General features: G+C 40.2%; 3 protein-coding genes and 1 long non-coding RNA gene across 9 annotated transcripts; 1 reads left to right on the top strand and 3 right to left on the bottom strand.

Annotated features, from left to right (window-relative positions):
• Positions 1-422: 422 nt before the first annotated feature.
• On the bottom strand, positions 423-9,492 carry sufu (suppressor of fused homolog (Drosophila)). 3 transcript variants are annotated; one of them, XM_051428339.1, is made up of 13 exons: positions 9,386-9,492; positions 9,117-9,293; positions 8,610-8,744; positions 8,070-8,206; positions 6,586-6,728; positions 6,140-6,225; positions 5,485-5,557; positions 4,681-4,837; positions 4,425-4,527; positions 3,888-4,022; positions 2,201-2,339; positions 2,008-2,076; positions 423-1,908 (listed from the first exon to the last, which is right to left on the bottom strand). In XM_051428339.1, the coding sequence occupies exons 2-13, from the start codon at positions 9,263-9,265 to the stop codon at positions 1,819-1,821; spliced, it is 1,416 nt and encodes a 471-aa protein (XP_051284299.1). In that variant the 5' UTR covers positions 9,266-9,293; positions 9,386-9,492; the 3' UTR covers positions 423-1,818. The 3 variants fall into 3 exon arrangements, with proteins under 3 accessions (XP_051284299.1, XP_051284291.1, XP_051284304.1); XM_051428331.1 differs by having other exon boundaries at positions 9,117-9,484; XM_051428344.1 differs by having other exon boundaries at positions 4,681-4,834; positions 9,117-9,484.
• Positions 9,493-11,235: 1,743 nt separating this feature from the next.
• LOC127378965 (uncharacterized) lies at positions 11,236-13,354 on the bottom strand. Its single transcript, XR_007888225.1, has 2 exons — positions 12,931-13,354; positions 11,236-12,618 (listed from the first exon to the last, which is right to left on the bottom strand). It is a non-coding gene; the product is annotated as an uncharacterized LOC127378965 (long non-coding RNA).
• A 1,332-nt stretch (positions 13,355-14,686) lies between these two features.
• On the bottom strand, positions 14,687-18,724 carry mettl18 (methyltransferase like 18). The gene is given in 3 exon segments (XM_051376557.1): positions 14,687-15,136; positions 15,139-15,763; positions 18,575-18,724. Coding segments are annotated over 3 exon segments (1,056 nt in total). The 5' UTR covers positions 18,674-18,724; the 3' UTR covers positions 14,687-14,804.
• A 24-nt stretch (positions 18,725-18,748) lies between these two features.
• On the top strand, positions 18,749-24,140 carry zdhhc16a (zinc finger DHHC-type palmitoyltransferase 16a). 4 transcript variants are annotated; one of them, XM_051376521.1, is made up of 11 exons: positions 18,749-18,862; positions 20,278-20,535; positions 20,633-20,827; positions 20,943-21,031; positions 21,929-21,957; positions 22,042-22,175; positions 22,381-22,464; positions 22,553-22,638; positions 23,050-23,173; positions 23,304-23,374; positions 23,485-24,140. In XM_051376521.1, the coding sequence occupies exons 1-11, from the start codon at positions 18,749-18,751 to the stop codon at positions 23,585-23,587; spliced, it is 1,287 nt and encodes a 428-aa protein (XP_051232481.1). In that variant the 3' UTR covers positions 23,588-24,140. The 4 variants fall into 4 exon arrangements, with proteins under 4 accessions (XP_051232481.1, XP_051232490.1, XP_051232498.1 ...); XM_051376538.1 differs by lacking the exon at positions 18,749-18,862 and adding an exon at positions 19,022-19,189; XM_051376547.1 differs by lacking the exon at positions 18,749-18,862 and adding an exon at positions 19,508-19,803.
• The last annotated feature ends 2,003 nt before the right edge of the window (positions 24,141-26,143 follow it).

Below are 26,143 nucleotides of genomic sequence, written 5' to 3'. Positions count from 1 at the left end.
TCTGGTTGGTAATTCAGATGTAGGAAAACCACTCGTTTGGACCATTGGACCAAAATCCAATGAGAAACAACTTTTCTATGTTAAGATTGTATGGCTTATTAGAAAGTGAGAAATCCATGAGTATTTATTAATAGATGACCAACTGCTTTTACCACCATGAATGGGTCAACACCAGCCCAAGGGATTACTAAAGGCATCTATTGCCTCTATTAAGCATTAATGAATGATTTATTAACCATTCATTATCTTACTATTTATGGACCCTTCATTAAAAGGTGCCCTATTATTCCATATAGTAAATAATGTAGAGCATTATTTATGAAATCAGATTTGCATTAGGAATATTTGAAACAACCACACACAGAGAGGGGATAAAAGCGCTATATAAAATGCAACCATTAAGACACGAAGTTCCTCTGTAATTCTGTAAAGTTTTGCAGCTTTATTTGTGTAAATATCTACACTCTTTAATGCACTTGGGATTACAATCAGCGAGTTCAGTCAATAAGATAGGAATTACAAATTTCAATGATGCCTAAACTTTACATTTGTCACTCTGAATTTAAAAAAAAAAGACTCAAAAATAAGATGCCATCACATGTTGTGTAAGAGTACATTTTTGTAAGAAGACAGTAAAAGGAGTATTGTGGAGGAGTTTTGTTTTAGTGTTACACTGGAATGCACTGATGGTCTCAGAAAAAGACAATGAACGCAGCAGCCTCGATTCAGAGTACTGTCTCTAACAATCAAGGCAGTATTAGGAGTCAACAGAGACTATGTGGTCCTTTTCAACTCAAGGCACTCAGGCATTTTACTGACTCATTCAAGCAGGTCCTACAGATACAAAAAAAATACAAAAAACCACACATTTCATATTCATGTGGCCACTGGAGACAACAGTTGAGTGAGGCCACTGAACACAGATTCCCAGTCTTTGACTGTATACAACGGATTGATGTATTACATTTCATAAAAAACACGCATCATCATGCGTGACAAAACTCGGAAGAGACATTCAAAAAATATTACTCAATAAGGAGTCATGTTCTTGGCACAGGGGAGAAAAGGTGGTTAATACCTGCAGCATTTGCCAGATACGCAAACCATTCAGATTCTTGTGTGATTATCCGAGACACACACGGAGTGAATAATAGTTAATCATAGTTCAGTCTGCCTATTATTTCAGAATAATGACACATTGAGAGACGCAGACAGTACTGGCAGCGGACTGCCAACAGTTAAAAAACTTTGGTATGACCACAAACACATAAGAGAAAAATGTCCAGCATTTGTAAATACTATACACATGAGCTCAATTGAAAAAAACACTGATAAAAAAGGTTCAACATGTGACTTTTCCTTCCTTTCTAAAGGCCAATGGAATAAATAAGGATGCATGGTCAACTGGATTAATCACATATATTTTGGACCTCAGACGTTGGCGGGCCTAACGACATCCTGTTTTTCCCTACAGCTAGTGTGTCACCTGTAATGATTGTTCTTATAGGTCAACCATCTGGACAGGCTGGTTTCAGGCTGCTTTGACATCCTCCAAAAGCATTCAAGCCTCAGAGAAACGTAAACAGCTGGGTCAGTCTGAGAATGCAGGAACAGTCCAAAGTGTTTAGTTCATCCCTCAGATCATCTTCAGGAGTGATACAGTCTGTGGCCATCCACTGAGGGAACAACATATGTGTGCGCACAGACAACTCAGGGTCGCTGCCTGTCCTGGGAGGTCTCCTGTTCATGATGGGCCACTGGAAGTGTGTGTCTGCAGGTGTTTTTGTTGGTATTTTCTAGTGATTAAGTGTCTCTGTTTCATTGCAGTGGATTATCAAACACGGAGTCTGGTAGTACAGAGATCTTCAGCTTCTTTTCTGGCCAACTGTACTCCTTTGGTAACTTTGTCTGTACAAAGAGAAAGCACATAAAAAGGTAAAACAGGCAGGCAGTCCCAACAAAACCAAAATCAAAACAAAACTTAAACTACAGGGGATTTTTACATACCTCCTCACGAGTGTTAAGTTCCTGTAAATCCCCAAGCATCTGCTCCACAAACTCTTCAGTCAACAGTATCTATACAGGGAGAGCAGAAGGTCAAATAAATGCATTAAATATGACAGCAACACATGGAAACTGTGTGTGTGTGTGTGTGTGTGTGTGTGTGTGTGTGTGTGTGTGTGTGTGTGTGTGTGTGTACCTGAAGCCAGGGACCATGGGCTGCATACGGATGCTCTTCAGTAGCAAAAGCTCCTTCGACTCCCGTAGATACAAATGTGATGGCTGTGTCTCCATTGATACTTTTGTAAGTGAAGTGTCTCCCGTGGAGCAACCGACCCCTGTTAAAGATCAAACATAGCACAGTATGAATAATTCACCTGTTGAAGAAAAACAATGCAAGGAGCAAAATATGTATATTATTATGAGAATTAAACTTAATTTAGCATTTTTCTTAATGTGACTTTATAGATTAATTTCTGTGAGTAACATTTTTCCATCAAGATGGAATCTAAAGAAGTGTATTTAAGATATTTGAATCTGCAGCAATTATGATAATGTACGTTTTATAATATTCACTGGTAACTACTTACTAATTTCTTCTAGTACATACATCAATACAGTCTATCTTTAATATGTCATCTTAAATTGGGTCTGGTTGGGTCTACTGCATAGTGTAGTAGATTTTCACAACCTTTTTGGATATCAAAAGTTACATTATTTGTCAGCAACATTTGATGTATCATGTTGGTATAATTGGGCCCTTTACACCGTGTTTGCTCTGAACTCCCTGCACATCTCTCTCACACACAAAATGTCAAAGTCTCTGTCAACTATCTCTTGACTTGTTCTCTCCTCAGGTAGAGATTGCATAGAGTGTAAGTTCATCCTCGTCTACCGCCTGTGCAGAGGAGCATTTATTAAAACCCTGCAAGTTCCAGTTGCTTTCAAGGTACTTTTGTCTCTGAAAACACATTCCAAAAAATGTCACATGTTCCAAATAAGGGTGAAAACCGAGCCCAGACAGTTATTAGCCACAGGTGTGTAAATGTCACAAGACACAAAGCATTTCAAAGCAACAACTCAACTGTCATTTGTTTTGTCACCATATAATGTAACAACTTTCAGTCTTTTTTGTGTCTGTGTTATAAGTTTTCTTTTTTGATTTTCTTTATGTCTGTGGAACTTGTACTAAGTTGGTTGACATAGTGAGGATCCATTGATCAAGAGTTACCTAACGCACAATAATAAGGGAAACTTTATTACAGAATTTACAATTGCTGAAAATCCCAGTTTTAATTAAGCAGCAATGACCTTTATCCTTATAAAGCTACTTTCTGACTATTGACACAATTCTGGATGGGTAGGCGAGCAGTAAAGCGAGTCAGTCATTCTACATGAGCTGTGTTGACTTCAGTTATTAAATTATGCTGTCAGTGTACAGGAATAACCTTTGCCGACTTCCCTAGTTCGCCAAGGATCAGGAAAGAAAGTGAAAATGGTAAACCTATTTACACAAAACATACAGACACATAGTGACCAACAATACATTTATGATGGTCACTTTATTTATGCCATAGGTTCCCATTTGAAAATGTTCAGCTTACTTAAAATAGCACTGGAAAACTCTATTTTCTTCACACTTTGAAGTGACACATCACAGTGAAAGTAGCTGGAGGAAAATCTGAGTTTGGGACTGACTTTCAGAAAGCCCCCTTCTCACTTCTAAGAAACTGGTGTCAACTATGTTTTTGCTCTGGTGTTTTATTAAAAGACATTCTGCCGCAACTATCCAACACTACCGTTTGAGCTATTTATAATCTGTCTGTCTTAGGGACATTCCAAGGGGGTAAATGTGTGTGTTAGTAGGAAAGAAAATGGTTCAGTACCGCAGGCAGAGGGGCAGCAGTGTGCCTGACTCTTGGTTGAATTTCAGATGGACGCTCTCCAACTGTCGTGTTCGGACCAACTCATGAGGAACAATGGCCGCTGAACTCTCACTCTCCAAACTGTCCTTCCGACTCCTGAGAAACAGACAAAGAGGAGAAAAGAAAGAGTAGAAGTATCAGTGAGGAAGTCTGATATTGTACAACATGCAATGAAAGAATGGCTGTTGAGGGAAATAGCAGCTCCTTGGCCTTTGTATTGCAAATGAGAATACACAAGTACAGATTTGGCAACTCCTGTCCATAGAGCTATTACCTGATTCTGTGGAAAAGGCAACAACTTCCACAGAAAACTAGCAACAAATTAGTGACAAACCACTGTAGTATGCTGGTAGCTAAGAAACACCTGTGACAACAGTTCAAATATCTGTTGTGCTGTGAGTCACTGCAAACAGTTGAGGGAGTTATCCTGCTGCAGCCCTTGTGCTGAGCTGAACCCATGTTAGTGTGCTTGTGTTGGTGTGTGGGAGGAACACTCACTGAGGCCTCTCGTGGCCCTGTCTCTGGCTGTTGATAGGTGGAAGCGCTGCCTTGCTGTTAAACTCCAGTCCTTTTCTCAAGGTCTCCCTGATCTGCTCTGTGTCTGTCAAAACGGACAAAGATCAGCATGGAATTATCCCATCATGCACCGCTGACAGCATGAAACCAGAACTTCTTTGAACAGAGTGGTTAAGCATTCTTGGATCAGTCTTAATTAGCGGATTGATTCTTTTCACTCCTCTGGGACTTGGCATACCTTTGTCTGAGAGCCTCCGTGGCTGTGATCCTATGCAGATGGATCGGCTGTCCTCCTCGTCCTCTGGTGGTCGGCTCAGATCGTCCCACACACACTTGGCGCTGACACCACTCAGGTTAGAGCCCTCTGTCTCGATACCCTGGTCCACTCTCTCCTGCTTAGATGAGCAAGAAATATATACGCAATCATTAACACTAGTTCACATAAGGGGAACATTTTCAAAAATGAGAAGACATTGCAAAACGATTTATGTGCCAAAAGGGGGCGCTAAATACTGTCACAGGGCAAAATAATACTACACTATCTATTTGGGGTTCCCTTTAAAATGCTTTGTGGATGTAAAGGTCACTTTGCTTCTGATATCCAGGACAAATCCTTGACTTGTTCCAGGACAGTTCTAGTTAGCACTGCAAGCTATAAATGGCTTTCATTTCATCTATTTATATCTTTATATATGAACAATCAGTTTCCCTTGGGTCACTTTAAACTTAACTCTTCACAATTAAGCTACACTTTTCATGTCCTACAATTTATCCAATGACAGGGTGTCACAACAACTCCTTTACACAATATTATAGTAGACTGCAGTGATGTTACACAATTAGTCTGTCGAAAGTTTAGCATCATTTCTATACAAGAGTTATCAATGCCCCTGAAAACAGAACACAAAATAATGATCTGCATATCTAAAAAGTATAATACACAAGCAGCTAGCAGTGGAACATAAGCGTGCCCCTTATGTTACACACTATAAATACAATATTTTGCACTTAGCTAAGTGTACAGAACTTAATAAAGCCTTACTTGTAGGTGTGGATCGATGTCAAAAATAGTCTCCCCTCTCCTCATGTCTGTAATTAGCCAGGGGCCACCAGCTCTGTGCACAGGACAATCATAAACATTAGTCCCACACAGCAGTGAGTTAATAAATGAACAAGTGACTATGCGCTTTACTTGCTGCTCACAACATATTTGTCAAACTGGACTCCATACACTTTACACTGGAGTGGCATTGATGTAACCATATGTTCAGTTCAATTTAGAGGCAGATATAAATATTCTGTTAAAATAGATATTGAATTAATCTATAATTGATTTGCTACCAAACAAAAACAGAGTTGGTCTGCATTATGAAACCTAAGGATATGAAAAAGCACCAGAAAATGAGATTTTCACACACACAAATGCACAAAAACGACAGATAATGACTTAAAGCATGTGTCAAATCAAGTTATATTTACTGTAAATCTATACTATCACATACTAGAATTTCTTAGACTGACATTATATTGACATACCAATCCTAAGCTATGAAACAGAACTACCCTAGCCTGGTCTGACAAATGAACAATCACTTACAAAACAAAGTTATATAAGAATAAGCATAACAGAGAATGTTTTGAAATGTAAAACTTGGCTTCCCTATCGAGCCGAACCATATACTGATGCACACACTCACACTCTGACACCACGCATCAGCTCCAGGATGCCTTGGCCGTTCCACTGTTGGGCCGCTTGTAGCTCCTCTGTACATACACCCACAATCTATAGGAGACAGTGCAGAGCATTGAACAGTGTGGTCTACAATCTTCTTACATTTTGAGGGATATATTTTTACTTGGATTACAGAAAGTATTTTCTTTCATGTGTTAACTTTTACTATTTTGGTTTGGTATTTTGACAGTAAAGTTTAAAATAACCACCAGTGTCCTGCATTATCATCACTGATATTAAATTGTAGAACTACTGTCCTCCCCATCTCTCCTAATGCTGGTCCATGTTTAATCCAAATGCTCAATCCAAGTATGTTACAGTAGCCTGTTGTCAGCTTCAATTTAGTGAGGAAAAAATGGCTCGATGTGAAATTATACATACAATATGTTAATATTACCTATTTGAACTCACCTGGAGAAAGCTCACTGTGCCAAATGGTGTTTGAACTGCTTGCATCTGTGGGTCCTCCGTAAGCAACATATGCTGGATACGAGACTCACTATTGTCCAGTGGACTGTGCCACGATACGTGATCGCCGCTACAAAAAGTGTTTTCTGTAGAAGAGAGACCAAAAGGAGACGTTCATTTTTAAAGTATGACAAAAGATGCAGTTTTAAGCTGTCTAGAATACACTCAGTCGTGAGTGTTAGTCTGCAGAGTGCATTTGGGCTTGTACCTTCAGCCACCAGTGGGAAGCAGTCCTACTTTCCTTCTTTTCATTATCTGACAGTACAGAATCGCTGAAGGAAAGTTACAGTAACAGGAAAAGAGGGGACACAGATCAGCAGGAGAATGAGTAAGTGAGAGAGAGAGAGAGAGAAATCAGGACCCAAATGTGGCAAAAAAAAGCATAAAAACTACATTTCCATCTGAGGAATGTGTCTGCTTGGGAGGTAACGTGTACCCAGTCCAGATTCGCTGCAGGAGAAAAGCGAGGGGGAAGATGGCCAGGATTTAGCATTCATTTAACTCAGGAGCCCAGCCCACCCAAGCGCAAATTGACCCCAGCTGGATAGCAGAGGAGGGTTGGGTGTTGGGAGGAGAGGCGAGCCGGGAGAGAATAGCCTTCTTCTCTTTCTGCGTGGCTTTTAAATGCCCCCTCCTCTTTCTCAACCACACTTTCTTGTGCATATTATATACTCAACTGAAGAACTTAGCAGCACAGTATTTACACATTACACACAGAGTATACATTCACACACACTGCAACAACGGTCTTATTTACCATTTTAATAGGATTGTTTTCACAAATGGCAATGGGGAAATCAGACTTCCTGTCAACACCCAGAGCTCCAACAAACACAAATGATGTGTACTAAGCCCAGGACTGCAGCCTGCAGCGGACCCCTCTATTCTATTCTGTTTAAATGTATCACTGGAATTACAAGCCACCTTTACAAAGAACACATTCTTCACTTTCACAAAGACGTGACAAGGAGGCATGGCAACTGCAGCCAAAGGGGAGTTGTCCTATCAAAACGTTGGCAGAGAAATAATTTACCAGACTATGAACAAACTGTGACTAAAACACAAAGCATTACTCTTTGACTCAAGTTTTCCTGTTTCAACCATGCTTGTTTAGTCTGACTAATAACTAAAAATACTCCTATATGGGGTATGTTTCTACTATGATAAATAAAATCTATCACTGGAAGACATATTATAATTTGCCTTCTCTTAACTGTCATTATTGTTGCAAGACTGTCCACAATTAAGTTTTTCAAACAAATGTACTTTTTGTTTTACAACAGAGTAATGAGGATAAATGACTCTGGCCTTTACCTTGATGTGTTTTAATACGTAGCCTACTTGATGCAAAACATAAGTCCTGTTTTGTTTTGATTGCAGCCCCTCCCCGCCCCCCCACCCCAACAAAAAAGCTGCTACTCTCTTACCTGACTGGAACACATAGCGAGCCAAGCCTTGCATGAGTTCAGCTGGCCAGGTTGGTGGTGCCGTCTCTCCCACCTCTCTTTTGAGTCTAAAAGTGAGCTCAAAGCCAAACCCACTGGGTCCGTCTGCTCCTGTAAATCTACACACACACACACACACACACACACACACACACACACACACACACACAGAGTAAGAAACTGGGTAAACAAACCTTCAGAAGCTGTACTTGTATTCCTTTGTTATATGCATGAGGGTTGTGAAAACCACAATGCTTGTCAGGATCAACAGCATGCTATAGAATAATAAAGGATCATTAGGGGCCATGTAAGTCAGTAGGTGGTCTACTCTTAAAAGGGCTCCTGACATAAACAAATATTTACTTCATGTGAAGTACACATTACCCAGGTTTTTCACAATATCAAATGAACTAAATGAAAGCGAGACCAAGAAAAGCTCTTCAAACTATCCCATGAAACATGTGTGTCCCCCCAAACTCCTCTGTGCAACTACAAGTCAAGTAGTTACAGTAGTGTACTTACTCATGAACCCTATTATCCCCATACAGGTCACTCAGTCCAAAGCTGACATAGTGCCAATGCTCCTGGATGTCCTGAGCTGGACAGCCCATACTCCTATACATACTGATGTAGTCTAACGGGTCTGGTCCCCCTAACCTGTGAGAAGCACAAAAAAACGAGAATTATCGGCCATGTCACAAATAGTTTGTTTACTCTTCAATACACCTATAGAAAGACTGTTAGCTCAGCTAGGAGGCCATTACGTGTGTAAAAAGTGGTTAGATACATTTAAATGTACGTGTTTTTGATTAGGCTGGCTAGTATAGTTTGGTACTGAATCATCAAACTCTCCAAAACATAGTTAGCAGTTCCCATTAACCTACAGTGTGGCTCCTGGATGCAGTTAGCCTCAAGGTTAGCTTAGCAGCTAACTATCAGTCGGCCGGCCATCACAACATAAAACTTCTTCCACAACTTCTGTGTTTTTACAAGTGTGTCAGACGCGCCACAGCAGAACAAGGCACCTACCAATATTTTACAATGGCCGTGACTTGAAGCGGGTTAGCCTGCTCCGGGTAAAGTCTCCGACATTCCCCGTAGATAGCCTGCAGTCCAGGAGGAAACAGCGGCACCAGCCCGTGGGCTGCAGCACCACTGGTAGGCCGTACCTCATCCATGCCAAGGCCTCGAACAAAGCTGGTTCTTCTATTAAAAAAAAAAACCCACAATGTATATCTTCTGCTATCTACCCCCCGGTTCAACAAATATGAGACAAAACTAAACCATAAAGGCCTCACTGTCGTAATGTTGGCCAAAAAGAAATATCGGTTTATCGCACCGATCGTTGTGCTTCACTCCACAGGGGCACAGCCTGTTGCTCATCCGCCTCAAAAAAAAATACTACATAGCCATTGGTTGGATGGGGGTCGTGACGTATTTGACTGACGGCTAGAATGGCCAATGAGGAGTGAGAGTTTAGGATTCTGTTGGCTCGTAGAGGACTATGATTGGCTGACACGCTTGTCAATCAAAGGGAATGGGGACTCACAGTAAGCTGTGATTTTAAGGCTCGGTGGCGTCAAAGGTTTTGCAGGGGGCCAAATGACGGACGTATGGGCCAAAAGGGCGAATTTAAAGGACAAAGTAGCATAAAAATCTTATCTATATTTAAATAATTTATATATTAAAATAGACACCTCACAACTGTATCTTCTTAAGGAAACAACTTCAGTAAATGTACTTGGTTACTTTACACCACTGCAACTAATGTTTATTACATATTAAATAGCATTAGTTTGGCTGTTCTATCCATCTGTTCATAAACTCTTAGTCCAGAAAGCATGAGCATTTCATAAAAGAAAGTATAATTAATGTGAAGGAGCCCATCAGTCAGAGAAGTGTTATTGGCATTTCTCGTAGGTAGATTAAAAGAGTTCAGTCAAATTATATCTTCACTTTCAGGGTAAATTAATCATCATAACACCATTATTATTTTGAAAGGGAATGTGGTAGTTGTACAGCATACGCTACAAGGATCAATAATCTGGTTGCTGCACAGACTATTGATCCTTGTAGCGTATGCTGTACAGTGCATGTTTTAAATAAGACTATTTAAAACGGGCATTTCCAGACACTTATATCATGAGAAAACAAGCCCAATGTGCTACGGTGAGGAACTTGAGTATCTTTTTTTTTTTTATCCTAACTTCCGTGATAAGAGATAGTCATGGCACTGTCATCTCTTTCATAATACTGAATGCAAGAGTAGAGCCACAGTAAGCTAGATAGTGTTTTTATCAGCCAACAGGTTTCCTGCCGGGCAAAGATAATCTAGGCATCGTGGTGTCAGCCTTTTTTCACACATCCTTTCCTTACACCTTGATATTCTTGTACATATTACATTGTTATGTACAAGAGAGAGATGTTTCCATTACACCATCACCGTCATATAGCTCGAACCACGATGGTGAAGTGCACTCACTACTATGGACCCTCTCCTGTAATGTTAAATTTATGTAGGAGATGTGTGTGTGTAAATTCAGCAGTCATGACCACTCATGGCTGCAATCCCAGAATGGGGTTTGGTTTGAGGGCTTCACCACCTAAAAAATGAATGCTTTCTTTGGGATACTGGAGAGAGTAATGGTCCTGTCATAGAGCTGACAGAGATTATCAGGAGGTTTCTGTCTATAGTACATAACATATCCAAGACTAACTTTGAGACACTACAGATACCACTAAAACAACTGCTTTCAATCAGTACTGGTAAAACTATCTATGATTGAGTCCTCCTCTCTTTAAAGTCTGTATAACAATGTGCTGTTTGGTGTATTTTATACTTCAATAGTTGCAGCTGGATATTATGTTAGATTCCTATTATACTGTAATTGAAAAGGATGTTGGCTGTCATATCTAATCATTTTGTTAATAGCTAATCTAGCTGCCATCACCATGGCTGCAGATTTTATGGCACTAGAGCTAAGATCTGAAAAAGAAGAGGTTTGCACGTGTGGGTTATGTGCGTAGCACGGTGGCCATTGTATTCCTATAAAATGATGGTCCTTTAATGCTGTATTACTTAAATGTTGCAATATTTTAAAACTTAAACAAAATTATATCAGAGTTAATAAATGACAGAGAAAAAATATTCACTTTGATTTATACTTTATTAACAATATACAATATGCTTAACATCAACTTTAAAAACCATTAAATGCAAGTTAACTCCTGGTTCATCACGTGGAGAAAGGTAACAATACACACAAACATATAAAAGTAATGCGTAGTAAACCAAAGACATGCTGAAATGAATGTAAGCCACACAAGTATTAGTGCTTTCTGATGGTTATGATTTCCGCTCTGTGGTGCTGTGCCGTGAGGCTGCCAAACTAGTACCATGCCAAAAGAACTGAGCCCATAGATGACACCTGAAGATGCCACCATCTATGGAATTCAGTTCTCATAGTAGAGCACTTATCAAAATGTGGTCCTCGAGAGCCTCATGATCAATGAATGGCTTAATCATTTGACACTCATGCTTCATTATTCATGATATATTCTCTCAGTTCTCACAAGTAACTTAAAACTAAATTAAAGCCATCTATATCATGTAAATCGTCATTAAAAAGGTATGAAATCACCAATAAAAGTGGATTCAGGATATATAACATGAGCAGCACACTGAGATGAAGTCACTCACAACGTCCCTATTTCTCAAGAAAGGCAGGCCGATGATGAAACGATAGCGTCAGCCCTACTTCTTTCATTGGAAGATTGAGCAATAGGTTACTGCAATGGCAACTACAGTTGATCTTAAACAGCAATGAATCATAGTTGGCATTTACATTATACGGTATTGCAGTATGTCATTTAAAACATCTACTTTTTCATAAATTGGCAACAGACTGAGAGGCACTTTATGTGAAATAAGTGAAATATGAAAAACCAAAGTGGAAAACAAACCTCCAGAATGAAGTTATGATTGAATGGATCTAATGCTGCGGTTAGGCAGAGCGTATGGAGAGTTTTAGGGTCATCTGAGGAATCTTTTCAACCTAAGTATTCCTGGAAATGCTTCACAACCACTGAAATGAAAGTCTGATGCAAGCACTGAATCAGACCATGGTGATAGTGCTCCGGTCAAGGAATGAAATGACTCATCAGTTATGGCCGTACACTCCCCGGAAAAGAACTTTGGGACAATATGATTACTGACATACAGTTGATGTATCTTTGAACCCTCCAAAGTAAGTTTGCCATTAACCGACCTGTGTTGCATTACAGGATCTCCTCCATCTAAAAAAAAACAACCCCAACCTCATTCAAGGTCTGCAGTCAATATTGACAGTGAAGTACAGTACAATGTTATCTCTGTCACTGTGGTTTATTCAGTTTGAGTCTGTGAATTCTTTTAAGATTCATGTTATACAGTACAATGAACTTTCTAAGGAAGGCCACACCTGAACACGTTCAGGAAACTCCTATCTTTCCGGCAGTTGGACGAGGAAACAACCGGTTCTGCAGCCTATTACTGGACAAGAAATCCCTTATTAGGGCATTAACCCATTCTTTAAGCCTGTATTCATTTAAGCAGCTGCTATACAAAGATTGGCTTGGTTAACACAGGCCGGTGCTCAGAAAATGTGGAAGTTGGCACTTCTTTGTAAGAACTCTTTCTACCTATTAAAACATTTCACAACTTAAAATATGTTGAAAGTAGCTTGTAGTTTTATGTACACACATATTCTGACAATTTAGACAAAAATGTGTCCAGCATCTTTTTTTAATTTGATCGTAATTTGACCAGTTTTCTACCTATCCCTATACCTTTCTTTATACTTACCCCAGAAATTCACAGAAAATGTTCTTTCCAGATCTTCTAATAGAAATACATCTCCTCAAGGCGGCCTCCCAGGACTGTGCTCTCGCAGAGTCGAGCCTCAAACACACTTCAACGGTCCAATCGCAACAAAAAGATGTTTAAGTGTTGAATCAGCAGCAAGTCTTCCAAATCTGAATGAACATACAGCGCAGCCATCCCTCCCCAGTTCACCTGCACATTCTGCTCACTCTCCCATGTCCTCTAAGTCCCAAGGAAGGATACAGCATACTGTCTGACATTCACAGAAAGGAACCTTAAATACCACCACCTTTCACATCACCCATCAGTCGCCCTCCCTCCCTCTCTATCGGTTTCTCATACACTCCCTCCGTTCGGTAAGCCTGACAGTCACTTCCCAGTAAGAAGGAAACAGTGGGAGTGAAGAGCACGCCCCCTCACAGTGAATCAACACATAATAGTTTCTGAGGAAAACCATCTGAGTGGCCCTGCCCCCTGTTCCCATAAAGTAAGCAGGGGAAAGGCTGTGTCTACTCGAGGAACCAGGAATTCCCCCACAGGCCGTGAACAGCTGTCGAGATGAGAGACTATGACGAAGCCGTCACACTGGAAGTTTGCTGCCCGCGTACATGCAAACAGAAACCGTGTTTGGTGTTTGGTATTAGTGTAAAAGTGAAATAGTGTTTAACACGACAGTATGTTTACATAATAAGTGAATGGAAATTCTGTCCACAAGGCCTGGGTGTTGAAATGCACAGTCATGTTTGAGCTGGTGACAACATGTTTCCTAGAAAAGTGTTTTTATCTTTGCTCAATATTATTTATCAGCGGGGCGAGCGCACACTGCTTGCGTCATGGGCATGTTTAGGATGAGATCAATTCATGCGAATATTTGTGTAGCTGGAGTCATCATTTATTCAGGTGAGGCCTGATAGGGTTGTATTAATATCACAGCGTTCATAAAAATAACTTTGTTTGCCGTCTGGTCATAGTTAAACATGGTGACGATGTGATACTGGTCATGAATATGACAGCACTGGGACAGCCGGATAAAAAAACACAGACTTTAAACACACCAGCGGCCCGTAATAGTTTCATTGTTCACTGACCCTGTAAAAACCCTCTGATTTCCTCATCCTCTTTACCTAGTCGAGAAACTACCCCGGACTTCACGCATACTTCCTCAGAAAAAAAGCCCTGTTCAATTAATTCGACTTATTTCCTTGATCTGGACAAAAAGGGGAATCCAGATGCTGTTGGAAAGATTACAGCAGTTCCCTTCTTGTACTTGGATGCGTATTTGCACACATTTCCTGGATGTATACACTCATTATCATGTGTCATGTCCTTTTTGTTATGCAATGGAGCACACCCAGATTATGTAGTGGCTTAAACTGAAGGTAAAAACCCACAGAAGCACGAGGAGCCATTACTCGAATAAGAGGTACAGAGACCCCATAGAGTCCCGACATTGATGTGCAGTGACTCTAGACTCCACTTTCAAACTACATCCTTGGGCTGGTGGGATAAGTTGCAATTGACATTTTGCGCCGGACTTCAGAAACAAGCCTGGCTTTCATGCTGCTGTTTGAACACTGGGGAAATCACTCACAAAGGTCACTGAGCCCATTTCCTTTCTTTCCTCCCCATGCATCTAAAGACCTGTAACAGCCCCTTTCAACTGCACTTCACTTGCTGGCAGACATATTCAAATTTCTATATAGGAAGTGAAAGAAGGTGTAGGTAACCAAAGAGCACATAGGAGATGAGACAGCATTTTTTATTACAGATTTTCCTTGTTCTTTTAACAGAGCACAAAAGTCCCTGACAGGTATTACACGAATAAAACTGCATATTAAATCCTGTACTTCACTTATTCAAGTGTCCTTTGCCACTTTAAAACGTAGGACAACCACATGTCTCTGTAGTCCTTCTTCCCCATCCCAAAGGTGTTTCAAGGAGAAAATACCCCTCTTCTCCACGAACGTCTCAAACAGGTGCAGCCCACCACCTACGCCAAAGTAGTGGGATTTGGTGGCGAGGTAGACGAGTCCACCCGGTGCCAGCAGTTTGTGGAGGGTCTCATGTAGCGTGGGGTAGTATGCGGTGTTGTAGATAGTCTCTGAGGTGAATATAATGTCATATTTGGGTTGTGGGTCCTCCTTTTTGACCAAAGCTAGAAACGTGCTCCAGTCGCCAGAGAAAAACGACACTTGGCTAGTAATGGCTGCTGGGATAGGTCTATGGCTCTCTTCTTAGGTGGTGGGTTTTCATCTTGTTTCTCTTTCACCTTCTTTTTACAGCCATCTTCCTCCTGTATTTTTCCCTTGCCCCTCCCTTCTTCTTTGTCGTCTTCACTGTCTACTTCATCATCTTCTTGGCAGTTTAGCATTACATTTGGCACTGTGAGTTGTTCAACAACTGTACTGTTATAATCTTGGAAGTGGACCTGCTTGGCTCCTCTTTTCAGAGCCAATATCCCTAACAGTCCTGCACCACAACCCAAATCCAAAACTGCCTTCCCCCCAAAGGTCTCTCCGTCTTTCTCAATCAGCTCTAGAAGGTCATAAGTGCACTCCCACACCTTCAGCCCTCCCTCGTACACGCCAGAGATGAGATCAGACCTCTGCTCCGCAGTGCGAGAAAGGATTCTTTCCCCGTCCTCTCTCTCTGAGGCCGTCTTTTCAAAAACTGTTTCGTTGAGAAAGTGAAGGGGAGGAAGAGTTCCTATGGTAACCGTTTCAGTGACAGCATCTATGAGGAGCAGCTGTGGGTCAGATAGTGGAAGGTGCTCTTTGGCTTCCTTTACTGGCTCCGATGGTTTGGTGTCATCCTCCTGAAAATATAAAGCATTATGCATGGTTAGGGAACAAATGTATTCCCTTAGCTACACGTGTCTGGTATGACAACAAGGGAGCAACATGTGTTTTAAGTTGAGGCCATAACAGTATGACCACCTGGGCACCCTGGTGTGTTCTGACTCCTTTCTATCATTAACTTTTCCTGCAATTTGAGCTACAGTAGTTCTTCTGTTGGATCGGACCACACGGGCCAGCCTTTGCTCCCCACGTGCATCACTGAGCCAGGACCCTGTCTGCAGTTCATTGCTTTTCCTTCCTTGGACCACTTTTGATAGGTACTGACCACTGCAGACTGAGAACACCCCACAAGAGCTGCAGTTTTGGAGATGTTCTGACCCAGTTGGCTAGCCATCACAATCTGACCCTTGTCAAAGTCGCTCAGATCGTCACACTGCCCATTTTTCCTGCTTTTAACACATCAACTTTGAGGACAAGATGTTCACTTGCTGCCTAATATATCCAACCCACTGACAGGTGCCATGATAACCGGATAATCAGTGTTATTCAGTTCACCTGTCAGTGGTCATAATGTTATTGCTGATCAGTGTCAATCAGCAATAGACAGAGGCATGTGTTCCTTGAAGCAAATACATATTGTATGACATTTTCAGATAGAACTGATGGTGGTTTTGGGTCTTCTTTGGATTTTCCGACAAACGGTGGGTGTCATAAATGTTGAGTTGTATTAAAATTAAATATTAAAAGGTGGTGCTGAACAAAATCTTACTAAGTTAATGTCTTATTTTCCTTTTAATTCTTAGGGTTAGGGTTACTAACCATTATAGTGGTGATGTTGAAACAAAGCCTTTTGAGTCTATGATAAGACTAAAATGTGTTACAATTGGTCCACAACTACAGCTTTCAGTTTTAACGAGGCTCATGTGACATCTGCTGAGGAAATGAATGTTTTGAGGTCAAATGAGGCAGAGGCTCTGTTATTGAGGATCTTTCTGAGTGTGAAAACACAAAAAACCTGTAATGGATTCTAGCAGGTCTAGTGTTTGACTGAAAGTTAATTGGGTTACCATGTTGCTATAGTAGATAGTTTGTAGTATCTATCAGTTACTTAATGCTTTATTTGGATAGTCTGACTTCTATCTATGTCACAATTCATGAACATACCTTAACTCAGATGTGTGCCTAAACCAAACTTCAACCACAGTAATGTAATGTTAGAAAACAGTTGTGGAATCTCAACTAATGAGGTGCTGAAATCTATGGAGGCGGACTATCCAAATAAAGTGTTCCTGCTCTCACCTCTGTAAAATGTGCTCTTCTAACAAAAAATGAAAGACCGTTTGACTGGGTGATGAACTCAGACACAAGACTGTTACAAATGAGCCATGTGAATTTGATTCATTGTGGGACTGAAACACTGTTTGCAAATATCATGTGTCACGCCCACCGGATAAAAATGCCTTAGATGCCTCAGAACTTTAGTGTCAGGCAATAAAAAACAGCTTACTATCAGTTTGAACTTGCATGATTTCCGCTATGGCTTTTTGTTGACATGCCTCCGCCCTGTGACATCAACACTCGTAGGCACTGAGCAAGGAGACTGTCAACCTACGCTCTCTAGTGGATGCACACCTGAAATTACTTAAATAATCTGTATATTTGTGTAGTGTGTGTATTAAAGAGGAGGTGTGTCCATGCCCTTTTCTTCTGTTGTTTTTTTTACTTTCTCTGTATCTATTGTAATAAAAAAACAGATCTCTTTCAATAGTTGGCTAACTCTTGAAATCAATACTATTCTATCTATATATCTATAAACTATAACCTGCTAAATTAAAATGTTTGTGCTCATAATGGGTAAATGCCACATTAACATGAACTGAAAAAACAAAAATGTTCCTAAACGTTTGGTGGGTTTCACCTGCAAACCTTGATACAGAAACTGTATCAAGTCATGTATCAGTTCTCTTTTTTTTATGAGTTTACTAGAGACTACTAATCTGTTCAGTAATTTAATTTTAAACCCTTTGAATTTAAGCTTATCTATGTATATATAAATGCACTGAAGGCCATAAAGTGCTATAGTAAGTGGACCTTGAGTCAATATCTTTTTATTTTACAATTGTTATGCATAGTTTTACTCTCTTGGCTTTAGTAACGCACCGATATATCGAACCAACACATCGGTATCAGACCATATTGTTGACTGACACTGTACTACTGGCAAATAACATTACATTCATAATTTCAGTGCCCAATATTTGTCTATTTTGCGCTGGCTAAATGTTGTGTTGGTTATTTTCACCTCCGTTTTTTTCCGGAAATAGCACAAATTACACCTTAATACCAAAGTGCTCCCTGCAGCAGCACAGACAGTGAGCGGCTGTTCAGCTCTCACATCTCAATAAGAAGAGAAATCGACTGAATTGCAACATGGCACAGATGCTTATCTTGTAGATTTCCTAACATCTGTATCAGGTATGGCCATCAGCCAAACTGTAATGTGGAGGGCAAAGGACGTTGCCATCTATAAATGTGAATGCAATGTTGATGTTGTACAGTAATAGGGGTGTTACTAAACCAAAGACAGGTGTAACAACCTTGCTCTTTACCGAGGGTCCTTCTCCTCCTCACTGCCCCCCCGGCCCCCCAAAAAATGACATACGCCACTGCATGCAGATATTCTTTCTTTTAATAAAGTCATGGTCGACTGGCATACGCCCTGTCAGAGTAAACTACAATCTGACATCACTAACTTACCTGCCAGCTTTGAGTACTTTAAGTAACCCCCCCACCCCAGGTCACATTATGAGTTCGCTATCGTTACTCACAGATTGAGCAGCACTTTCTTTCTCTCTGTTTTGCAGCTCTTTTCCACCCGCGCTGTTTGTTGTCTCTGCCGGGACGTCGAAGTTAAAACAAAACGACATGATGACTGACAGCTAACGTTAGCATGAGGCCACAAAGTTGGCTTTACCACGCACTACAAACAGCACTAGCTCCACATGGCGAGCCAGTGTCGCTTTAGCAGAGCTTCTGCGCATGAGAACTACAAATCCCAGATGTTTGAGAACTACAGCGGCCGAACTCCAGGTTTAAACCTTCGTGGACACGTCCGTGTAAGTGAGCTAATGTTTTAGAGGGATATATTAAAGGAACTTTAAGCACATTAATGTACATTTCTGTAAAAAAAAACAAAAAAACAACCACGTATAAAATGCTGTTATTAATTCCGGACTCACACTACCATGATGCCTTTCGCCGGCAGTTTGGCGCCTGCGCACTAACTCCGGATCGGGATTCAGATCTGTTAACTGTCACAGGAGGTCCCTGATCCTGCTCTTCTCCACTAATGTGTGACAATAATCCCTTTTTTTCCCCCTCCTTCCTTTTCAAAATGTCGACGGCAGGGATGATTTCGGTAGTTTTCTTTCCTTCATAGAACAGTGAGTATTCCCTCAAATGAATCGTTATTAAATATAAGCACGCAGCGCACAGCGTCGGATTTATGAATAGGAAAACACTGTGTGACAGCCAAACAAAAGGGATTTTGGGAGCGTTGGGATTGTGTGAGACTGTCCACAGGAAGGTATATTGTGCACAGTGTAACTATTGTGGCTTTTTATCAGGCGACAGCTTAGCTAACTAGCCTTTTAATGACAGGTCTTTTTGTATAGTACTATAATAATAATAATAATAATAATATCAGGTCATGTACCTGATGGAGTGGATGCAGCTCCACTCCAGACCACTTGCCCCCCTCTCATCTCAGGTGTGACCGCAGAAACCTCCACCCGGGGACTCCACCCTGTCAGGAATGCAGAGTAGCAAGGGTTTGCTTTTGGCATTTGACTTCGAGCAGCCAACCCTTCTTCCACTCTCGTTTGGTTACTCTGTTGATTCACTAGCGGATGCCTTTTTTTTTAAATTTACCTATCGACACCTTTAAATTATAGCAGCACCTGATGAAGTTAAAGTGTCAGCTGATGTGAGTTATATTAACTAGTTGCTCCCTCTAAAAAAAAAATCCAGGTTGGTTGACTTCCAAATTCAGTGTTGGGTAAGTTTGATATTGGACTGAAACAAGTGGTTGATAGACAAGAAAATCAATATGATAACGTTATTCGACTGTTTTTAGTCTGTTTTCAAGCTAAAATGCCAAACATTGTGTGCTTGCAGTCTCCCATTTGTAAGGGCGTGCTGCTTTTCTCTGTCTTAGCTGATAGTAATCTGAATATCTTTGATTTTTGAATTGTTGGTCAGACAGAAGAAGCATTTACCTTTGGCTTTTAGGAAGTTGCAATGCATTTTTTACTATTTTTCTACATTTTATAGACCGAACAGTTAATTTATTGATCGAGAAAACATTAAGCAGATTTTGCAATAATGAAAATAATTGTTCATTGCAGTGGTGCACTGGATTGTAAGTTAAAAAAACATGCAGTGTTACAACCTATCAAAACAGGGCCACGTGTTTTTGCTTCAACTTGCCATAAAGCTGCTATTGTTTATTGTTTCTTTATTTTCCTCGAAGGTGCATGCACACTACAGATGCAGGATGCGGTGCTGTCCCACCTCAACGCTCCACCTTCTGCGCTGTCTGCGGTTACGCTCGTGTACCAGGAGAGGAAAGAGCAGACTGCCTCTGTGGATTAGGGAACTATGGGCTTACATGAGCTTGCTTGTGCAGTCACTTTACTTTAACTCCCTCACAGACTCGGATGTGGTTTTCGACTCAGTCTTTGAACCTGTGTTTTGGACTGTGGATTATGTCACCCGTTGGTTTGGCACGGTGAGTGTGTTTTGTGGTCTGTGCACTTTGATTAGTTACCGGTAGTTTTTAAGTGATGAAAGCTCTCTAATGTTCGATTTCTCTCTTTGTGTGACAGGTGTTTGTGTGCCTGGTGGTGATACTAGTCAGCTCCATTGTGGGGATTGCCTACATGGTCCTACTGCCTCTGATCCTCAACACATACTCCCCTGTGTGGATTGCTTGGCATGTTTGCTATGGACATTGGAACATCGTCATGATTGCTTTCCACTACTACAAGGCCACCAAGACTTCCCCTGGGTACCCCCCTACAGTAAGATATCAGCTACACTTTTCTGCTGCACCACAAACATTTTGTATTCACCTGGGCTTGAATTAAACTTTATTTATCATTTAATAATGCAACAAAAATGACTTCTTTCAATCAGGAAAAAAATGACAGTCCCTTTGTGGCAGTCTGCAAAAAGTGCATCATGCCCAAACCAGCAAGAACCCACCACTGTGGTATTTGTAACAGGTGAGTCAGTTTTCTTCTGTTCTATTATTTGCTTAATTCAGGGCTCAGCAACCTTTACTCCCAAAAATAAAAATCTGTCCGGAGCTGCTAAACATATCTGTGCCTTTTATAATGCCAATATCTCACCGCAGTCAGCTGTAAGCAAGTAACACTGGTGGTGAAAGCAAACAAATCTGATCACACACACATCACATTTCTCTTTTTCTTCTGACACTTTTCTTGTTTTGGATTTTGAATCCATAGTTAGCCGAACTAGGGAGATTCAGGACTTGTAGGCCAGTAACTGCTTTCAAGGTTCAGCAAAATATAGAGGAAAAGGCGCCAGGTCAGGATGTAACGTATGACGCACATTTTAGTTGATGAAATGAAAGTGTATATATATATATATATATATGATTTTGATGTGACTATCATTTGTCTCAGTACTCAAAGTACACTAAAAGTGTCCTGGTTACAGGGGCAGATCTTGATGGGTGGCGTGGGGTGTCAAATTCTGTCAAATTTAACACATTAATTTAGAAACATCTTACATACTTATATAATATAATAGATATAAAATAATTAAAATAAAACAATTTAGGCCCCCTTTACATATTTCTATTCAATGGTTTACTAACATGCCACATTAATACTTTTGAGTTAAAATATCGTCATTTGGGGACTTTATAGTTCCTAGCAAATATTGATATGTATTTGCAATTAAATCAGCATATATTTCTGCCTCCTGTAAGTCTCCATGCCACCCTCTTGACACCCTCTTGACACCCTCTTGACACCCCATGAATATTTCTCTAGTTCTGCCTCTACTTGGTTGACCAAGATCCTCTCGATTGTTATGTGGAATACAAAGGACTTACAGGACAGTATGAGACTGATCATTATCTTTTTCCTCTGCAGGTGCATTCTGAAAATGGATCATCATTGTCGTATCCTTTTGTGCTAACATTATTTAATGTGTGACTTATAATTATGTGACTATGAAGAGATTTTCCTTAATGTTAGCATCTCAGCCTGGTTGAATAACTGCGTGGGTCACTTTAACCACCGTTACTTCTTCTGCTTCTGCCTCTTCATGACCTTGGGCTGTGTCTACTGTAGCATCAGTGGCAGAAACCTGTTCCTAGATGCATACAAAGCTCTTGAGGTGAGATGCTCAAACTCACACCACACTGTTGGACTGTTGGTGCTGGCCTGCTTGGCGTTTTGTCCTTGTAAGGCTTGTTAGGTTTTGTCTGTTAATTTTCCTCCATGTCTGGTGTCTTTCTCTGTGGGGCTTAACTGTTCCCGACTGACGCTGCCTTGTTTCTGTCTTTAACACTCGGCTTTGTGTACGCGGGCTGTTCCATTAGCGCTTTAAGCATTTGGACACGGAAAAGCCAGGGGTACCAGTAACAGGGATGGGACTTCTTATAGGGCTTCTCCCTCCTGGCCAGGTACAGGCTCATAAATACACACACAGTAACATGCTTAAGCTTATGTGTTTTTGTTATCTGTCAGTAATGTAGTATCTGCTTTTTGTAGACCAACTATCAGACATCTGCTCCTCCGTACACCTTTAAGGATAAGATGATTCATAAGAGCATCATCTACATGTGGGTGCTTACCAGGTAAAATGTGTTTCATGCTGCCACTTGCCATATGTAGGACCATGCCAATTAACTAAAAACAGGTTTTGTTTATGTAAGAGTATGAAATAAATCTAAATCGACTTCACATTTGAGCATGCTGTTGCTCACGGCTGCAAAAAAACAAGACGTGGATGGAGATAAAACCCCTCCAGGAAGACAAAATAATTAAATGTTTCCTATATGTAAACTCTGACTACGACAGAGACCTCCGCAGTCTGATTGACAGGATATTTTATTGCTTCCTGTTAGTACAAAACAATAAACTGCGTTGATTTTTTTTATACCAACTCCCAACACGCCGTACTATAAATTACATACCGTTAACTGTCAGTGTATGTAGTCTAGATTATCTTTGCAGCGGATTAAATAAAATGTTTTTTGTTCTTTTAGCACGGCGGGTGTGGCTCTGGGAGCTCTGACTCTTTGGCACGCAGTTCTTATATCTAGAGGAGAGACGAGCATAGAAAGACACATTAACAGCAAAGAAACAAAGCGAATGGCAAATCGAGGGAAGGTGAGCATGTTAGACATTTTTTTTATGATAAGCAACAAATCATAAATTGAATGGCGGTGACCTTTTTACATATTTTTTTATTTTTTATTTTTTAATTGCTCCCTTTCCTTTTCTTAAATTGCTCTGGCAGGTGTACAGAAACCCTTACAACTACGGCAGCCTGAATAACTGGAAAGTCTTCTTTGGCGTGGAGAAGAGAAGGTGTGTCTCACTGATGTTTGTAATGATTTTCTATGAAGGCGTCCATACATCAGATATGAACAGTGCTACCTTGTACTTCCTGTAAACTCTGTTTTATGTTTTGTCTGTAGTCACTGGCTGACGCGTGTTCTACTTCCCTCTGGACATACCCCACTTTGTGATGGTTTGAAATGGGACGTCTTCCCAGTTAAAAAGGACCTAATACCTGTATGACAGACGGCATACTTGTAGCCTAACTTCAGCAGTCTTTGCTGTGTCCAACCTGTTCTGGTTGACTTAAAGGATCCTTGCATGGTGGCTCCTTACAGCTCAAGAAATGGGGTCATATCAACTTCCAATACCTCAAAAACCTGCTGCGGCATTGCTCATGGACAGTCTACAATTTTTGAACGGTTTGTTCTCTACTAGGTTTTACTGAGTATTACAAACGGGTCTTAGCTGCCTGTGAGCTAATGACGGGTTTGATATTTTTATAAGTCACTTGTACTGACTAACATATTATTGGACTGAAGTACATTTAGAATCATGATTTTTTTTTTTTTTTAAAGCAAACTATCTCTAAGAAAAGAAAAAACATATAAGATTTAGGAAATAATGGTTCTTCCTAACTCCTACAACTCCCTTTTCCATGTGCACACTCCAGTCCAATATTATCATTTGAAATTAACTTTCAAGTTAAAATTGCAGTACCATGATAATGTGTTATTTATCTGTATTTTGTACCAATTAAGTTAATAAATCTTTATAAATGGCTTTATTTAAATAATTGGAGTGAGTGAGTATTCATTTATTACCAAAGATGTTCCTTCACTGTTATTACACATACACAGGTTGTGTTTATTACATCAAACTCTTTAAATTTATGGCACTTATGCATAAAAAACTATAATTGATTATCTATCAGTTTTATTGCCCCAAGATGACTGAGCAGCTTCAGTGTTATGTCACAGTGTTGCTTTGGCAGACAGACCCAGCGACATGCTGCTAGTAAGGGAGGATTATTGAGATGCCTACTAGATTTGATCTGCTGATTCATACGAACATCTTACGTCAGAAACATGCAGCTACATTAGTGGAGATGCACAAAGATTAAAGCAAATGAGCAAGAGAAGATTTGAAAGTTTCTTGCTGGCATGAAAGTAATGCAAAGAAAAAAATATTAGATCTTTTGCATTTAATGACTTTGATGAGAAGACATTTAGAAAATGGTTGGTGATCTTGTGAGTTAAAGGGAGAATGCAAGAGACAGAGTTTGTCTGATAAAGACAGGAGATTAAGGGATGATAACAGATTTCAGTTGGTTCCAGCCCTCTTTTACCTCAAATCCTCCAACGCCATCTGAAACTGACAACACACACACACTTGTCAATACTCAATCTTCCAGCAGATGTCAGTGCTCAATATGTCATGGCTTGGTCAAAATCTGTGCAGTATGTTGTGAGGATAAGAATAATTGATCATCTGCTGTTTCAATTCAATTTGGAATATAATTAGAATAATTAGGAACAACATACTTTTAATTTAAAACTGACTGCACACTATTCACTTATTTTGACCATTTCCTCTCCTGTTGATACTTGAGTATGCTTGTGTGTTACACTTTCACTATTTTGAGTTTCACGTTTTCTGCTAACTGTGCTAACTGCTGTGATTGCAGGCAACCAATCACATTGATTTATAAAGTCCAAAGGTTAAGCTAAGCATAATCTATACGGTGCAATGATGTCCATACCTTCATTATGTGCCACCATGGTAACAACCCTATACACCCTTGAACAGATTCAGTGTTTTCATGAAGGCCAGGCTCAAGTTTAACTAATTGGCTTTGGAGTGTAGAAAAGTATTCCACCACACACACTTCTCCAAATGCAAAGTGTAACCCTCTGCTTTATCAGACTCCTGAACCTATTTATATTGGGAGCTGTTTTTACTATTAGCTGCAAATGTTATAAATGCACAAAGAGCTATGTCTAGGATATAGAGTAGATTAAATTGGACTGGATTAACTTGCTACCAGACAGAGATACAACATAATCCGATATAGGTTTTAAGGTGATGGTTTTATTTTTGCTAAATACAAACATACTGTATTTGAACTGGCAGATTTTTAGTTTTGCATTGTATCAGGCTGTTCTCACACTATTTACAATGAAACTGTAAATAGCTCAGTTACATTAAAGAGGGGATTAAAATTTTGTAGGAGGGACCAACAACAACAAAAGCTGGTTCTTAATTTATAAGTTGTATAAATGAAACTCAAGGTGTGTGTGTGTGTGTGTGTGTGTGTGTGTGTGTGTGTGTGTGTGTGTGTGTGTGTGTGTGTGTGTGTGTGTGTGTGTGTGTGTGTGTGTGTGTTTTATTGCAAATGCCAGATAAGCACTTTGGCTGTGGGGAAACGTCAATGAGCCACTTATCTTATCTTAACAATAATTAAACAGAACATCTTTCGCCTTGCATTTCAAACTAAAACCTATGTTAACACCCTACATACAAACCATTGACTGTATATATATATATATATGTATATACAAACATGTAACTCAGTGATAATAATCCAGTTCCGTTTTGTGACTGTTTTTATTATTATAAAAAATTTGCTTGTTCACAAAGTTAAATTAACTGGTTAATTATTTGCAATACGCACTATTATTCTGGAGGGGTCACATCTCAGTTTCCGCTCTTATTCTGATGAGCTTGACGCAGGACAGAGGAATTAATCCAAACTGCGCATGCGTGCAGCCTGATAGGGATTTAATTCTAGATCAGTGC

Source organism: Dicentrarchus labrax, unplaced genomic scaffold (genome assembly GCF_905237075.1).
Source record: "Dicentrarchus labrax unplaced genomic scaffold, dlabrax2021, whole genome shotgun sequence".
NCBI classification, from domain to species: Eukaryota; Metazoa; Chordata; class Actinopteri; family Moronidae; genus Dicentrarchus; species Dicentrarchus labrax.
Note: the sequence above shows the minus strand (reverse complement) of the source record. Positions and strands in the feature narration are given on the sequence as shown.